Source organism: Aspergillus lentulus, assembly GCF_001445615.1.
Source record: "Aspergillus lentulus DNA, contig: Alt04, strain: IFM 54703, whole genome shotgun sequence".
Classification (NCBI taxonomy): domain Eukaryota; kingdom Fungi; phylum Ascomycota; class Eurotiomycetes; order Eurotiales; family Aspergillaceae; genus Aspergillus; species Aspergillus lentulus.
In genome coordinates this window covers 858265-874695 of record NW_028322122.1, presented here as the reverse complement: position 1 = coordinate 874695, position 16431 = coordinate 858265, and the positions used below count along the sequence as shown (strand labels likewise).

The window sequence follows — 16431 nt, the reverse complement described above, 5'->3', positions numbered from 1 at the left end:
CATGTACAGTACCTTATCAAGTTCATACATTTATGTTCAACCTCATTTAAGACTGTAGAAGACACATATTGCATTAGTCGTATGATAGGCTTGACCATAGAGCACCATCTCATTAGCCAATTGTTAACAAAGCCTGAATAGCCGTCAAGCTAGAGTTCGTAGCTGAAGTGATATGAAAATGTGGTGGAAAGTGTGTACTCATTGACTGCACTTCACCAATTTGCTGACTCATCTGCTACTCCAAAAACTTCCCCGCCTTACGCTCTCTAATAAGGATTATACGAAATCATACCGAACAGTAGTCCTTGGATATTCACATAGTCAGTTGATTCGATTGAATTCAACATGGCTGCCAACAAATCAACCAATCCTGAATTTCCTTATTCACTGTAAAACTCCTCCCTCAGCGTCCCTGTCCATGAAACACACCCCACTAACGAAATCCAAACCAAAAGAACAATATCCCTGCCCCTCCACAGCAACCGCCTCGCCTCCTCTGCCCTCCAAGCCCTTGAAGTCGACGCCGAATTATCCCCCTTCGTCCGCCGCAGTTTTGCCCTGAGATCTCCAGTTCAGAACTCCAGCACCGACGAGGACGAGGCGGCAAAGACAGTCCTTGAGACGACGTACCGCGCTACGACGAATCGCATGCTTCGTGTGGCTGTTAACGGGTTCATGGAGAGCTTGGGGGTTGTGCTCGGAGTTATGGAGGAGTTGGATGTGGATGTTTTGAGTGAGGAGATGGAGGAGGAGAAATGAGGCATAACCGCCACGAAGAAGCGATGAGAGACGCGATCATTTGTGGCCCTTAGTCACTACGTGTGCAGCGCCTACGCTATCATTGATCAAGGCGATCCGGTTGGCTTCCTGCGTTCCTGCTCCCGGGATCTGGCTTGGGATACGCCGAACTGGCCAGTTTTCGCTGCGATGACCCAGACATTTGAAGTTGCCAGAGTTCAGAAGGGATGTACTATCGGACACAGCTTACCACGTGCGAGAATGTGCGCAAGTACATGGGCTGATGCTGTTGGGTTACCCAAATGGTCTATCATCCATCAACGATCTCGCATCTGAGAAGTCGCTACGATACCATCGTGTGCCGCGTGAGCGTTGTTCAGAGAGATCTGCTTGCATTCTTGCTGGGTGTATGGTTCCTCTGTGACCTGCAAGAAAGCTATAGAATCTGACATGCAAATGATTCATGATTTAATTGATTAATTTGTGGCTATACATTTCTATCATGAAAGACTGTGTGGCAGTGCCTAAGAGTACTTGGCGTGCCCTCGGACATTTTAAATCCCATGCCACATGCATGCATTAATTCAGTGTGGCTTCACGCAGCCACCTTTACATACATTATGCAATGGTCACAGTGATAACGATTTTTATGACTTAAATATGAATGCCACAACGAGTGAACTATCCAGACATTAATAAGCGGTGGTTGTAATAGCCTTGGCCCAGCCTCTGCAGAAATCAATCTCCGATGTCTAGACCCGTCGCGATGACAAAAGGTCAGCGAGAAGAATTCGGGACTGCAATATCCGTCTTAAGACTAATGTAAATGATTTGGAATTGGTTGCTTATTCTTTGTCTGGCGCAATCTGATAATTATCCCTCAATCGGCCGATGACATCGTCATCGGCGTCGGATGGTCTAATGTCCGACGGCAGCCCCTCTCAGGGTCTCAACGGTCGTGCAATTATATAACGCGACGGCTCACCTTCCGAGCTGCCTCGGTTCTCTGATGATCTAGAATGGTATCAGTGCCTTCATCACTATCGGCTTCTTCTATTATATTTCGCTGTTCCTCCTTGCCATATATTTCGCGACCAAGCCCTATAACAAGACTCCCCAACACTGTAACGTCCCTTGTTCGATATCCTAAATCCCATTTCATCAGAACAATGGCATCCGCGACGACATTCTACGACTTCAAGCCCGTCGACAGTATGTCTAGCATTTGCGATTCCCTTCGCAACCCCGCGAAAGAAAGAAACATTGAGAATGTCTTGCTGACCTAACCTCACCACAGAGAAGGGCGAACCCTTCGACCTTGCCTCCCTCAAAGGCAAAGTCGTCCTCGTCGTCAACACCGCCTCCAAATGCGGCTTCACTCCTCAATTCAAAGGCCTCGAGAACCTCTACCAGTCCATCAAAGCCAAGCACCCCGAAGACTTCACCATTCTCGGCTTCCCCTGCAACCAGTTCGGCAGCCAAGACCCCGGCTCCAACGACGAGATCCAGTCCTTCTGCCAGGTCAACTACGGCGTCACCTTCCCCGTGCTGGGCAAGTTGGATGTCAACGGCGACAATGCAGCGCCCGTGTGGACGTGGATGAAGGAGACGATGCCTGGACTTATGGGGCTGAAGCGCGTCAAGTGGAATTTCGAGAAGTTTTTGGTTTCCGCTGATGGGAAGGTCGTTGGGCGCTGGGCTAGTATTACCAAGCCCGAGTCGCTGGAAGCAACGATTCTGAAGGAGATTGAGAAGGCTCAGAAGGAGGGGACGGCCGCTTCGACGAGGAAGGGTGAGGGAAAGGCTACCGAGCAGGCTACTGAGCAGGCTACTGAGCAGGCTAAATTGTCGTAGTGTTCCTGGGGGTGAAGGAATGATGGTGGGCTATTTGCAGAGATACCATTTGGGATTATATTATTCGTGTTTACGATACCTCTATTGAATGAGCTTTCAGTTTGATGTTTTCAGCTTCGTTGGGCAGAATAATGTGATATGGTTCGGCAATTCATTCGACTAGTACAGAGTCTTCAGTACGAGGGGTCCGCTTATAAGATTCAAGAATGCCTGCTACAGAGCCTATAAAGTAATGTTGCTGGCTTTCCACCTTGCGCAATTGTTTTGCATTTCTTGGACCGTAATCCCTATCGCATAGTAGTATCTAAGCCGCGGCACTTCCCTTGGGAATCAGATTGCGCAACGACAGATCATAAACCACATCTTCAACCTTCTTGACCTACAGCCGAATGTCCATTAGCCAAGCATACTCAAATAAGAACCAGAGAGTAAAAGCAACTTACGCTGTACTTGATCCCATCACTCCTCTTTCGCAGAATATCGTTTTTTAAGTTGAGCAGCTGGAAACCAGCGAACAGATCCTTGATAAATTTACCGATTTGAACAGGGCGGTTGTAATCACCAAGAGTGACCGAGTTGACTGCTAGACGTGACTGATCGGAGTCAGTATCTCTCACGCCGCAAGGCCAATGAAGAATGATGCCTACTAATTCCTCAACCATGCCGATGAGTGCCAGGAGATATTCTTCAATGGTCAGGTGAAAAGCATCTTGCTCTTTCAGATTGACCGGAACTAGCATGCACCGCGTCAGAATAAAGCTAATTTCACGAACAAAGTGCAGAAGATGATCTACCATTCAGGAACTTCCCCACTTCCTCGATGGTCAAGAACGAAGAAGAGCCGGTACCCTTGTACTCCTCGAGCCCTCCCAGCCACGCACATAACTCGATCGACGTTACCTGTCTCGAAACTTAGCAATTCTCACTGTACAAGGATTTTGAAGGCGACTAACAAGATTCTGCAACTCTCTCGTCCACACCCCGTTGTACTTGTAGAAGGGGTGCTTGTCTGCCACGGTCTTGAGCCGCGCAACTTCATCTCTTTGAGCGATTATCTCTCTAGTCGCATCATCAAGAACCGGCTTCACTGTTCAATGTCAATTAACAGAGCATATATGCTAACGGACAGATACATACATTGGTCCGATGGCGTGGAGTGAGCTCGGGAGAGGATAGCTTGTGTGGATCTTCCTGTGCGCAATCATGTACGTCAGCTGAGCTCGGAGATTGCGACCTTGCCTCAACCAGGAGGCACAAAGGTCCAGATGGTAGAGATTAAGGATAGCACCTTTCTTAGAAAGCGTCTGGACAATTTCGTGGAGTTCCTGCGCGGGCATTAGCTTTCTTCATTACTTGAGCTTTGGTACGTCGAGCTTCTGAGCTCCTCTGGACCTTACATCACGGACGGCGGTCTCTTCGTCAATCTTCGCTTGAAGATTCTCAAATATCGCGTTATCAATCATTTTTAGAATGTTGTAGGTATCTCAGGTTCGCTGTTGCTACTACTTCAATGTCTGATCGAGCTTTGCGTCGTCCGCTAGATTGTTACGTCAACAGAAAGTGGTGAAGAAACTGTGGGGCGAAGATTTAAGCTACGGAATACACAGTCAACTGGTACATGCCAGCCTAATCCATATATTTTAGATCCATGTCAACAATTGATAGGAGGGAGAATATAAATACCAAGGAATCCAGTTAGATAGGCTTACTTAGTGTAAGACGTGCCATTAGTAGGAGAGCATCCATGTTTATCCCATTGCAAGTTAAAGATTAGTGATCATAATTCAGCCTTCTTCTGACAGTGCTTTTCTGGCGACAGGCCACAGATGTTATACATGGGTAATATCTATTATTTAGTTGGCAGGTGTACTTACGGAGGCTTTCGACAGTCCCATAAAACGAATCAACTTTTATGATTAGAGAGGGCTTTTAATGCATAGACTATAACAGTATGTATGAATAGGATACTGATAAAGCAACAGGATATAGTAACCCCTGGTAGGTCCTAGTAATACCTCCCTTACCTGACCGATAATGAAGCAGTCCTTGAATAGCCTACATAACATGTCGTATACTGTTTAGCCCTTTTAGATAAGCATCACTAACCCACTTTTGCCTGTCTATTATTTAGCTATGACAAGAAGAAGGTCCTGCCATTGAGCTATAATTACATGGCTCTTTTAGAATGGTGTTATCTTTTCACATCTTCCATCACCGCCTCTCTGGCCGGTGGCCCGCAAGAGCACTCAAGGTATTACACCTTCAGATAGAGCTCATTCTTGATAGTTGATAACAGAAAGCTTCTAGAATGTGCGACATCCTTGTGTCTAAGAAACATTACCGTGGCTGTCCGTCAACATGCGACACGACTGCAAGAACTCTAAGCAGATGTCCCCCAGCAAGACAGACTGGAGTGGATTGTCCCAATCCTAAGGAGAGGCCACTTGGTCAATCAACGCATACTGGCCAATCGAGATGAGGGGTACAGTCGACGTTGACTGCGCGGAAAAGGATATCCCCGATAGCAGTCTGCACATGCGCCGCCGAATCGACTTGGGATAGCCAACATTGTTTGATGATCTGTCGACATGGAATACCGGAGACATCAGGGAACACTTTCTGTGTAAAAAGGTTTTCTACCTCGTCACTAGGTACCTCCTCGTACGGACTGGTACCTTGAAAAAGCTCGTAAAGGGTCGACCCTAGTGCGAATAGATCTGTGGTCTCCGTGGGTTGATCTCTCCAGTGCCGTGGAAGAAAAAACCTGGTGCCCTCACCAGACGCTGGCTTCGACCCATCTAATGAGAGCCAGAGAAGTCAATGATACTGATGTCGAGAGCCGTGTCCAAGAGGAAGTTTCGTGGTTTTATGTCGCATGGATTACGCCGTTCTTATGTAAGAGGTCGACAGCCTCCGCAACTTGGCATGCCCACTTCAATTTGGAGCTCATCGATATTGAATCATGAGCTTGGAGATATGTCCTGAGATCACCATTTTGCATATATTCGAGTACGAGACCATCCCTGGAATGACCCAGTAGTCGAACAAACCTCTTATGTGGTCCAATACACGATAGATGGTGGCTTCTTTGGTGATGTCTAAGATATGGCTTTCAATCTCAGAATCAGGAAACAGTGACTTGAGTGCAGTCCCATCATCAAGGAGCTCCACTATCCCGGTGATCCCTCCCGAGATAACTGGCCTTGAGCGTCCCTTGTACTGGAATGGACCTTGTCGTGTCCAATCTCATTCAAATGCTCCTCGCTTAAATTTGATTCTCCCAATTGTTGAATAGTCAGGGAAGTCTTTGGCAGACAAAGCGAGGGAATATATCGTACCGTTTCAACATTTCCAACAGGGGGCCTAGAGATTAGGCGTGGCAATGAAGGCATCCAAGACCATATCCAATTCTTGAAAGTAACCCATGTCGTCAGAAATAGCCACAGTGGTCCAATCCAAGGACCAAGTGCCATCCTGGACTTGACATTTGTCGATGGTCAGCATGAGGTTGGTTAATATTAATATAGGTAAGGAACCCAATTGCATCACGTGACCACAAGAGGGAATCACCCATTTTTCAGTTATCAAGGTAGGGAACCTTGTGACTGCCGCATTCTGGTAACTTCAGAAACCTAATTCGAAAGCACCTTGTTTAGGGCTAGGTGCACAGTACTACGATTATCAGCACTTTCAAGATGGCTACTTCGAAGCCTTATCTTGACTACTCCATACCCTAGATAAAGTCGTGGTAACCAGACAGATTGAGCCTAAAGATTAGAATTTTGAATGATCTATAAAAAATTATTGAGAGATCTTGCAAACTTCCAAATCACGGTATCCATCCTGCAGTTGGTTAGGTGCACAAATAGATACTGGCTGCGCTGGCATACGTTGGTCAGAACAGCTCCGGTAACGCAACACATAATATCATGTCGTCATTGTAGTTCTATTTACTTGAAATGAGCAAGCATAGAAGTGTTCTCAACCAGTCCTACAAAGTGGATATTGACACGGAACAAGATGTCATAGTAAATTTCATGATTCATAGTCGCATCTCATAAATGGAAAGATAGACCTGAAAGGCATGGAGTAACTGAAGCCTCTCAAACAAAGGAGAATGAGGTCTGCTTCGAGCAAGACTACACACAGAGCCAGTCGAACAAAAGCGTCTAGTAGCGATATCTAGTCGAGTAGTCTGAAAATTCGTTAGTTTACAAGCCCGAATGAGATCCACAACAAAGATAGAGTTACCTTTAGGACTCACGACGAGACCACGCCCTTTCTTAGCACCCTTGTAGATGGTTTCAATAATGTCGATCAACTCCTGCTTATCCTCGAGCACCCAGTTCAACTTGTTGTTGTTACCCGTGCCGAAATCGCACATCATATGTTTGTTCCTCCAGAAGAACATGATCGTCATGGGATCGAAAAGCTCGTACATGGAGTTGAATTCAGGTACCTCGTCAATGTCGCAGAGGTAGATTACCGCGAAGTCTGATCGCAGATGTCAGTACCATCACCTATGGCTGAGAGAAGAGAACTTACTCTTCACGCGCTCAGCGATCTTGAAGAGCACTTCATCTTGGCGCATGCCTACCGGAGATCAGTATTGTCCATCGGAAAAGAGAGAGGGGCAGTAAGCCTACAATCAACGTCATGATCCCGACCAAATCTGATAACCTACGTTCCAATGGCCGACGTCAGTCAATTGGTCAAGGAACCGAACGAAATCTGCTACATACCACAAGTCTGTCCTCCTCCGAGAGAATAGCCTGATCGACGTGCCAGGCAGAGCGCAGATGTGGCAAGACAACGGAACCCATGTTGTGATGCTACTAAAGAGGATAGTATTGCAGATGGGTTGCAGTTGTAGATGATTTCCCAACCTTACTGTCACGTGCGATACAGACAGTCGGTTCGTTTTGCACTGCAAGCTTGAGCCTGGATGCTCCTTAATACGCTACGAGAAACTAGCAGATAAGCTTCTAGAATTTTCGCGCGGATTTAAGTCTCATTTCTTTCATTTAGACTACATATGTGATATCATAAGGATCAGGTACAGGCCAGCCATCAACGTCCAAAGCGAACACCTCCGAAGAAACCCATTTTCTTCTCCAAACGGTCGGACAAGCCGGCCAGATTGATGAAAAAAGGTAGTTCGCGTCTATCGGGGGTAGTGTAAGCCCGATGACACTGTGTGGCGAGGCATGCGCAAGCACAGAGGCCTCACCACTGGGTCCAAAAATGAGATTAATCAATGTTGTGTTCCTTAGAACACTTTCAGAGATTAAACTGAAAAGAACAGATACTACACTTGATCTAAGCCAAAAGGCAAAGAGAGCTGAAGAAGAAAAGAAAAAAAGTCTAAAAGGATGGGGGGCCGCGAGGGTATATATACTTGGCCAAAGTGGTCCGTGCAGCACTAGCACGCTAGCCTCGTCTTTTCGCGAGGCAAGCGAGGCTCAGTCGGCAGGGTCAGCTGATACGACTAGCCCTATACTCAAGTGCAAGCCCTAATTATTTCCCAATCAGTTTAGTCACACGCACCGCCAACCGTATGCGATCACAGAGAGACTCCACTGCAAGCGAAAAGTTTCATCTACACTCCTCTTCAAGGCGCAGGATAATCACCTCTTTGCGACCACATACTCCCTCTTCATCCTCCCAAAAAAATACCCCCATCAGTCACAATGGCCCCCGTTGCTGTATGTTATCACTCCACAAACTGCTTTGCTGTTCCTCCATGAGGACCGGACATGATGCGCTTCTTGTCTACAATCGCGCACTTTCCACAAGTCGGCGTTTGTAAGCCAGAAGATGTTCATCATGGACCTCCTCGGGATCCGACTTATGGAACAGTAGGCTAATGGCTTTGTTTTCTCGGTAATAGGCTCGTGGTCGCAAGGCCCAGAAGGTCACCAAGAAGGTAAGCAATGATCACATTCAAGATTCAACATCCCGACTGATGGGATGCTAACATTGATCCCTCTAGTACATCATCAACGCTTCGCAGCCCGCAAGCGACAAGATTTTCGATGTCTCTGCCTTCGAGAAGTTCCTCCACGACCGCATCAAGGTCGAGGGCCGTGTCGGCAACCTCGGTGACAATGTTGTCATCTCCCAGGTTGGTGAGGGCAAGATCGAGGTTGTCACTCACATCCCCTTCTCTGGTCGCTACCTCAAGTACCTGTAAGTCCATTGTGCACAGCTTTGAGCCCGAGAAGACCGGCCTAACGTTGCGCAGGACCAAGAAGTACCTCAAGAAGCAGCAGCTCCGTGACTGGCTGCGCGTTGTCTCCACCTCCAAGGGTGTCTACGAGCTCCGCTTCTACAACGTCGTTAACGACGAGGGCGAGGAGGAGGAGGAGTAAATCATTCCTCAATAGCGAATCAAAACAGTCCAATCTTTTGGATTCATGGACACTCGCATGAGGGGAGTAACTTCTTTCAGACGGGAATGTGCTATGGGTCTGTTCGAGTAATAGACGTGGTCGATGAAGGATTACGTTCCGCTACTGGTGTTTGGGCTCCAGGACGGGGTTGACTCACAATACCTGAAAAGGTTGTGTTTCGCCTGTTTATGTTGGGCTTGTCAGTTATGGGAGTTTTCCTCCTTCTACTCATGACGCTATGACTGGTAGATATGAATTGACTCGAACTATTGCCCGAAAATCTATGCTTCAAGTCTGCGTAGATGCTCGGTGTATGCTTAATTTTAGAATTGCCTTGGGTATCATTGCTTTCAAGAAATCACTCCGTATCCTTTCTTTTGTGGCCGGCTCCAGGCCCAAGCTTCGAATCCTCTGCCGCATCCTTTGCGCCAGGAGGAGGTATGAGCTTGCTGCCCTCTATCCGCCATCCCTTGGACTTCAAGATCTTCCACGTTTCAGCGGCTTTGACCCTGACCAAATCACCGGTGGCTATCGCGTCTTCTTTGGAATCATGACCTTGACTGCCTTTTGTTTGAATGTCTCGATCCAGATACTTCTTGACGAGAGCTTTGAGGCCCATGCGAATCGGCAGCCCTCGTGGGTGTGGGTAGAGAAGCACGGTATCGATGATTGTTGGATGTATAATACGGCAAGCGTTGAGGTCGTTGTCGATAGCATGGCCAATCAATGGCGTATCAGGTTGTAGAAATTTGAATAGGAGCGCACGTGCCGCTGCTGGTGATTCCACAACCTGCAAGGCGCCATCCTCAGTAGCGGAAGGGCTGCTAGTGCCAATATAGGGAACTGCCTTTTTGTAATGCTCGGGAAACACGCCTGAGAAGCGCGAGTTGAGGTCCAGAATTTCGCCCATGGGTCGAACGAGAACGTCCAAAAGGAGCTTTCCTTGAGGCCAGCTGACCGCGGTTAGACGAATGAGCTCAAGTCCGAGAGTTGTGTATCCCATCTCGCAGTCGAAACAGACCGGCTGCTGGGGCCCTTTATCGGCCTGGGTTGGTGTCTCTTCGAACTGAAGGATAGACGCCAGGCGTTTAGATTCAGATACTTTGAACACATGCGTGTTTCCCTTGGTACAGCCAGACGAAGTTCCGATGGACTCGTTGCAGCAAGGAAAGTATGCTTCTCTAGCACCAGTGATGTGGTCTGTTTGTCTTCTCGGTGGGTAGTATGGCTTGCCAGGATGGTATGTGCATTGACCTCCAGTGGTCAATGAGCCATCTTCACGACGGCCAGGAAAGACTTGAAATCGTCCGCCACATCTATCGCACTTCTCCCAGCCTTTTGACTCGCTGACTCCCCTCCGTGCATTCTCGACTTCTTCCTTGGTAGGCTTCCTGGTCACATAACCATACTGTTCGAGCCCTTCCAGAGGTGTGATCAGCTTGCTAGCAACGGCAATTTCTTCCTTTGCACTGAGTCCAGTTTCGAGTGCCTTTTGCTGAGCGTTCTGCTGGGCCGGCTCAATCTTATAATATCTCTCATTCAGATGAGCTTTCACTTCCTTCTTCCATTCTTCTAAGCTCAGTTTTGGGAGCTTAACAATCCGAAGTTTGATGACGTTCGCATATATGCCCGGGTTATCTTTTGCTGCCTTCTCCTCTTCATCCAGCGCCATTGTCACAAGTTCATTGGGAGATAAGACTAATGGATTATCCGTACTCCCTTCCTCCTTTGCCAGTTTCTCATTGAGGGCACACATAGCGGCGTGAAGCTTTGTCAATATGGATAGCCGCACACCATGAGTCGCAGGTGCCTTCGGGAGCATGCGCGGGTTCAGACTTTCTCGGGGAGCTCGTCTAGGTGGTAACCGCGCTTCGCCCTGCATAGATGCGGGAGGAGCATCTTTCTTTGGCGAAAACTCTTTCCGCAACGTTGGAGGGGAGACTTCGCGGGTCATCGACTGAAGCTGACCAGCGCGTCCAGTTGTTTGTTCTGGTTTGCTGCCCGTCACAGCCTTTGGAGCAGGGACTGATTTTGTAGATTCCCTTTTAGGCTCTGGCAAGGCTTGGGCTCTTTTCACGGCAGTCTTTGGTGGAGTCTCCAGCCTAGGCTTCTTCGGAGGCGGGCCTGACTCATATGCCTCTTCTGGTGCTACAGGCGTATCTTGAATATTGCTCTGATCAACTAGCGAAGAGCTCGCAGGATTGTGAGAAAATATGCAGGTCAGGAGAGAGCATTGTTGACCTCCCGGACAAGGAACGTCCTTGAACAGCCCGAGAGGTGTAAACATGATGATACAGTATCAACCAAAGTAGATGTCACACTGATACAGGTGGCGATCAAGTTCAAATGAAGATCTCGAGAAGTGAGACTGTAGTCAAAGTAAAATGAGCTCGGTTGGATCGAACAAGTGAGTCGAAATCCATATCAAATTAAGAGTGATCTTGAGGACGCATCTTCGTCGCTGACCCTACTTAGGATTGAGTCGGATGATTATGCCCGAGGTAGATTTTGAGGAGCACTCTTCGCTGATAGCGCATTAATCCTTATTATGCACATGAAGCTGAGAATAGCAACTTTCATATATTCATAGCATCGCTTTCAAAAACGGGGCGATACGGAGGCGTGTCCCGCGTCCGAAAAACGTGAAGAACAGCCACCTCAGCTGGCTGGAGTGGGATATGATAGATGTCCAAGAAACAGGGATCTATCAGCTGATAGGAGCCCGAGCTCGATATAATCGGCGGATTATTCGCAGAGTTGGTTAGGACGAGCCATTTGAGCAGGTGTTCTGGTCTTCGGCAATCCTATCAAAGCGATGAGCAAGTTGCAAACAGAACAAACATACTTGATCATCAGCCACCGGTGGCGCTAAGATCCCCTTATCTCCGGTAATCAATGAGATCAGGCAGAAGGATGATAAGTTGCAAATGACCTGGTATTTAAACTTATGACCATGGCCAGGAATTCAAGCTATTTTTCTGCTATACTGCTCACAGAAGGGAATTCACAACACTAACAATCTCATGAAATGTCGCAGAAGGTTGATCATCTTTGTGTCCTAGTCCATGGGTAAGTCTTGCTCTTACACCTGCCGCCACGCGGCGTTCTTCGTTTAAGACACATGGATAAACTGACTGTGGCGATGCATATTCTAGGCTTTGGGGCAATCCATCCCATTTGGACTACCTGGCCGCGTCTCTCAGAGAGCGATACGGAGAAGACCGTCTCTACATACTCGCTGCGAAGGGAAATTCTGGGAATTTTACATACGATGGAATCGAGCTTGGAGGGGAGCGACTGGCGCACGAGGTTGAAGACACTCTGGGTGCCTTAGCCGCAGAAGGGACCCATATCAAAAAACTGAGCGTTATCGGATATTCTCTAGGAGGTCTAGTCGCCAGATATGCGCTGGGTTTGCTTCACGCGCGAGGATGGTTCGACAAGCTGGAGCCTGTCAATTTCACCACGTTTGTGTCGCCACATGTCGGTGTGAGAATGCCACTTAAGGGTATTCGAGACCATATTTTCAATGGCTTGGGCGCCCGGACGCTGTCCATGTCCGGCAGGCAAATGTTCATGGTGGATGTGTTCCGAGATACGGGAAGGCCACTGCTTAGCATCCTCGCTGATCCGGATAGCATCTTCATTCAGGCTCTGGCGAAGTTCAGAAATCGTTCAGTGTACGCGAATATCGCTAACGACCGTTCGACGGCTTTCTTTACGACCGCTCTTTCGACGACGAACCCGTTCCAGGACCTAGAAAACCTGAACGTCAACTATGTGAAGGGCTATGAGCCAGTCGTCATTGATCCTGATGACTACTTCCTGCCTCCGAAAAAACAACAGCTGCCCTCGTTCTTTTCCAGGCTATGGCAAAAGATCAAAGGCACGTTAACTCAAGTGGCAATTTCGCTCCTCGTCATTGTGTTTGTCCCCATCGGCGTTGTACTATACCTCGTAAATGCTGCTGTACAGACGTACCGCAGTCACCAGCGTATTCGCCTCCACGAGGACGGAAAGGCAGGAGTACTTCTCTCCAACTACCGTGTGCCTGTTATTGTGAAGGACATGCAAAATGCAGTCGAAGATGCCTTTGAGAGCGCGACCGCTATGCAAGATCCAGACTACCTACCAGACGCTCGTAACCGTGCCGGAAAGGCGAAATCACTCCCACGAACTTCTGCCGTCAGCAAGACTGGGGCCATCGAAAATCAAACAGATACGCCAGACGAGACTTCTTCTACGTCTCCGGACACAAAACGCGATTCCACACTGGCTCTAACGCCAGCCCAATTCTCCATCATTGAATCACTCAATTCCGTGGGATTCCGAAAATACCCGGTATGGATCCATAACCACTCGCACAGCCATGCAGCCATCATTGTGCGAATGGCGAAAAAGGGATTCGAAGAGGGCAAAGTCGTCGTGAAGCATTGGCTCGACAACGAATTTGACATTGAGTGATACCCACACTGAAACGCGGGGATTGATCTGTGCGGTATTAAGTGGGCCAAAAGTGGAACACCCCATGGAATCATTGGAATATGCCATGAGACTGTCTCCAACCCCCGCGGCCATTCGCTGCAATCAACCATGAATCGTCAAATTAAGGGGCAGTGAGGACTATGGTTCCATTCTAGGCTCCCTGCATTTCTTGGCTGTTGGTGCAGCCCACCATTCCCGTGGCGCCTAGTCTCACCTCCGCATCCCGGCTTTCTTACTGCCATACGCAAATGAAACTGACATGCATATCAAGGATGATACTAACTTTATGGCTTCGGATTGCCGTTTGTGGACTTTCCGTTACCCCTGTCCATTGTGGCTGCATGATTCCATAGATGGCGTTTTTTAGGTCCGCTTAGCTTCAGCCTTGTATAGCCGCCCATGACGTTGCTGAATTACAAGGGTTGTGAATTTCTACGTTTCGAGTCCTGTACTCGTCTGGTTGCGTGTGATTGTTCAGCAGGGATAATATAGAGTAGGACTGTGAGCTTACATATATACGGATACATACTAATTCAATGATAGATTTGAAGATACTTAGACAAGTAATCTGATCCATGCATTTATAAAGCTTCAGTCCTAAGTAGTCAAACTCGAACCAATGGGAATCTATAAGCGATGAAATGTCACCGAAAAAACAGAACAGTCCGGAACATAATAGCCGAGTCGCATATGGGAATCAAAAACGTGGGATAGATAGAATAAGATGGGGTATAGGTGTCGGATGTAAGATAGTGGGGTGATGATGACGGATTCAAGAGATATCTGAGGTATGAGGGGTATAGACTGTGCAATTTGAGGGCGAAGGCGAAATAAAGGTGACGAGTCAGACACAGGACTAGTGCGTCGCGGCTGACTCCGAATCAATGCCGGAATCCACATCGGCATCATCCTCGATAATGGCAGACTCATCGACCTGCTTCGACATCTCGCGGTTCATGGCGAACTTGACGGCCTCGAGCACATTAGCGCAGGTCTTCTTGGGCGGATACCGCGGGATGGTCCCTTCCTGGTACACGCCCGTCTTGACAAGGATGGAGAACCAGTTGGAGTCGCTGATGCGGTCGAACTCGTTGGTGCCGCGGATGTCGGACTCGGGGGTGTCTCCGACGAAGTAGACGGTGGAAGGGGGCTTGTTGATGCCGTGAGTATCCTTGCGCCATTGGCGGAGGAGGCGGGTTGCGAACTCGTAAGTGCCGAGCTGGGGCTTGCCGAATGCGACGGTGGTCAGTTCCTTCCCTGTGACGGCCTTGTAGAGGGCCTCGAGCGAGGCTCTGAGAGCACCCATGCCGATGCGGACGTGCTCGTGGGAGGTGGACCAGACGACGTCGTTGTGGGAGAAGAAGATAGGAGGACCTTCGTCGAATGTCTCCGAGCGTGTGCCTAGGTATCCGTTCTTCGACATGAGGACGTCGAGGATGATCTGCTGATCTCCGGCCCAGTCCCGGCTGTCGGCGAAGACGAAGATGGCCTCGATGGGCGTCTTGCTAAAGTCGCGGAAGCGTGAGTTGTTGTACTCTTCTTCAGTCAGTTTTCGGAATGGTGTTGTGTCCTGTCGTGTCTTGATGATGTCGCCTGGGGTGATGACATCCTTGAAGCCGTAACCTTCGGCTACGATCCGGCACTTCTCACCCTCGCCGCCGACAACGAGGACTGTGTGGTATTTCTCAGCCATCTCCCGCATGGGAGTGTGTCCGCAAATGAATTGGCCGGGTGAGACCTCCAATTCGAGCTGCCGGCTGAGGTCCAGACACCGTTCCTCTTCGGTCTTGCCTCCACCATTCGTTACGAAGATGTAGGGACTAGACTATGGAGTTAGTAAACTATGATGCGTTGGAAGCTTATCGGGAAGATAAACGTACATCTTGACGCCATACGGATTCTGCCCGTTGATATATTTCAACGCATCGACAGCCTCGGGGATAGCTTGACCTCCTCTGATGAGGACACCATCGATGTCAAATGCCAGAGCGAATTCATCCGCTGTCGTGAGATTACGGGTAGTCCTGGTGAGGGGTGAGGCGGCACGAGGAGCCTCTTCTTCCGAGGAGACTTCTTCATCCAGGTGCTGCTTGGCCATCGCCATCTCAATGGCCGTGTCATGGGCATCGCTGGAGGCCATCAGATGCTTCGGCGGCACGACGACGTTAGGTCCGCCATACAGGTCGGCCCGAGTCGCATCAATGCTGGATAGCCGGCGCACCCTCTGGGAGCCGGAGCCGTAGGTCGCAGCCATTTTTGGACGAGTCTTGAGGAGATTGGGGAAATGTGGCACGGATCAGAGCGGGTGGCGATGATGGATTGGTGAGAGTAGAGAGTCAACTACACTGCAGAATAGGGGGGCTGAGGGGTGTGGACGACGAGTCTGATCACCAAGGCACTCTTCTCTCAAGGAATTGGACCTGGAGAGGAGGATTTCAAAATAAATGGAGAGTGAAGGAAACTGATTCCGCTATGCGGAGATGAAACTGTGGGGATAAGCGGAGCAGTATCCGACTTGATACCAGTGGTACAGATGTAGGAAAGAGAGTTGGAACCAAAGTGATAGTAGGTGTGGGGATGGGAAGAAGATGATGGAGCAACGAGCTGAAGATGGAGATCAAGGCCCATTCATATACAAGTGTCGAGGACTCGAGGGAGGCAGAGTGGAGGACAGATGCTTTAGATCAGAACCCAAGCGGACACCGATGATGCAGTCCGTGGTTTCGTTATCCACCGTGGATGGACGGCTCAATCGATCTGGTGCAATCGCGGTGAAGCATGAGCATTGTTATTTGTTGTTGCAATGCAATGTCGCCCATACTTGAGGATGACGGTCTCCACTGGGTCCCAGACTTTGCCTCCATTTCTGCGCCATCCGAAACGGCCGGGTAGAAGATAATTCGCAACCGTCCGTCAACTCAACCTCCATTTCTATGCGTCTACCTTGGTTCAGACTCGGCCG

At 48.9% G+C, this 16431-nt stretch overlaps 8 protein-coding genes across 8 annotated transcripts; 4 read left to right on the top strand and 4 right to left on the bottom strand.

The window, feature by feature from the left end:
* Nucleotides 1-345: 345 nt before the first annotated feature.
* Nucleotides 346-759, top strand: ALT_1574 (CTAG/PCC1 family protein; the record flags this gene model as incomplete). Its single annotated transcript, XM_089599183.1, has 2 exons — nucleotides 346-389; nucleotides 480-759. 2 exons carry the CDS (start codon nucleotides 346-348, stop codon nucleotides 757-759), a joined length of 324 nt encoding a protein of 107 aa, XP_089456329.1.
* Nucleotides 760-1907: 1148 nt separating this feature from the next.
* ALT_1573 (glutathione peroxidase) lies at nucleotides 1908-2592 on the top strand (the record flags this gene model as incomplete). Its single annotated transcript, XM_033558546.2, has 2 exons — nucleotides 1908-1950; nucleotides 2036-2592. 2 exons carry the CDS (start codon nucleotides 1908-1910, stop codon nucleotides 2590-2592), a joined length of 600 nt encoding a protein of 199 aa, XP_033414437.1.
* Nucleotides 2593-2896: 304 nt separating this feature from the next.
* ALT_1572 (translin) lies at nucleotides 2897-4055 on the bottom strand (the record flags this gene model as incomplete). Its single annotated transcript, XM_089599182.1, has 7 exons — nucleotides 2897-2971; nucleotides 3036-3185; nucleotides 3240-3325; nucleotides 3387-3492; nucleotides 3546-3651; nucleotides 3730-3917; nucleotides 3990-4055. 7 exons carry the CDS (start codon nucleotides 4053-4055, stop codon nucleotides 2897-2899), a joined length of 777 nt encoding a protein of 258 aa, XP_089456328.1.
* A 2706-nt stretch (nucleotides 4056-6761) lies between these two features.
* On the bottom strand, nucleotides 6762-7415 carry ALT_1571 (DIM1 family thioredoxin-like protein; the record flags this gene model as incomplete). The annotated part of the gene is made up of 5 exons (XM_033558544.1): nucleotides 6762-6787; nucleotides 6844-7086; nucleotides 7138-7185; nucleotides 7239-7272; nucleotides 7335-7415. The coding sequence occupies 5 exons, from the start codon at nucleotides 7413-7415 to the stop codon at nucleotides 6762-6764; spliced, it is 432 nt and encodes a 143-aa protein (XP_033414435.1).
* An 867-nt stretch (nucleotides 7416-8282) lies between these two features.
* On the top strand, nucleotides 8283-8963 carry ALT_1570 (60S ribosomal protein eL22; the record flags this gene model as incomplete). Its single annotated transcript, XM_033558543.1, has 4 exons — nucleotides 8283-8297; nucleotides 8483-8518; nucleotides 8585-8781; nucleotides 8837-8963. 4 exons carry the CDS (start codon nucleotides 8283-8285, stop codon nucleotides 8961-8963), a joined length of 375 nt encoding a protein of 124 aa, XP_033414434.1.
* Nucleotides 8964-9342: 379 nt separating this feature from the next.
* rex3 (putative RNA exonuclease Rex3) lies at nucleotides 9343-11271 on the bottom strand (the record flags this gene model as incomplete). The annotated part of the gene is made up of 1 exon (XM_033558542.2): nucleotides 9343-11271. One exon carries the CDS (start codon nucleotides 11269-11271, stop codon nucleotides 9343-9345), a length of 1929 nt encoding a protein of 642 aa, XP_033414433.2.
* Nucleotides 11272-12012: 741 nt separating this feature from the next.
* ALT_1568 (lipase ROG1 family protein) lies at nucleotides 12013-13448 on the top strand (the record flags this gene model as incomplete). The annotated part of the gene is made up of 2 exons (XM_033558541.2): nucleotides 12013-12053; nucleotides 12140-13448. 2 exons carry the CDS (start codon nucleotides 12013-12015, stop codon nucleotides 13446-13448), a joined length of 1350 nt encoding a protein of 449 aa, XP_033414432.2.
* Nucleotides 13449-14325: 877 nt separating this feature from the next.
* Nucleotides 14326-15723, bottom strand: ALT_1567 (phosphatidyl synthase; the record flags this gene model as incomplete). The annotated part of the gene is made up of 2 exons (XM_033558540.2): nucleotides 14326-15289; nucleotides 15350-15723. 2 exons carry the CDS (start codon nucleotides 15721-15723, stop codon nucleotides 14326-14328), a joined length of 1338 nt encoding a protein of 445 aa, XP_033414431.1.
* Nucleotides 15724-16431: the final 708 nt, after the last annotated feature.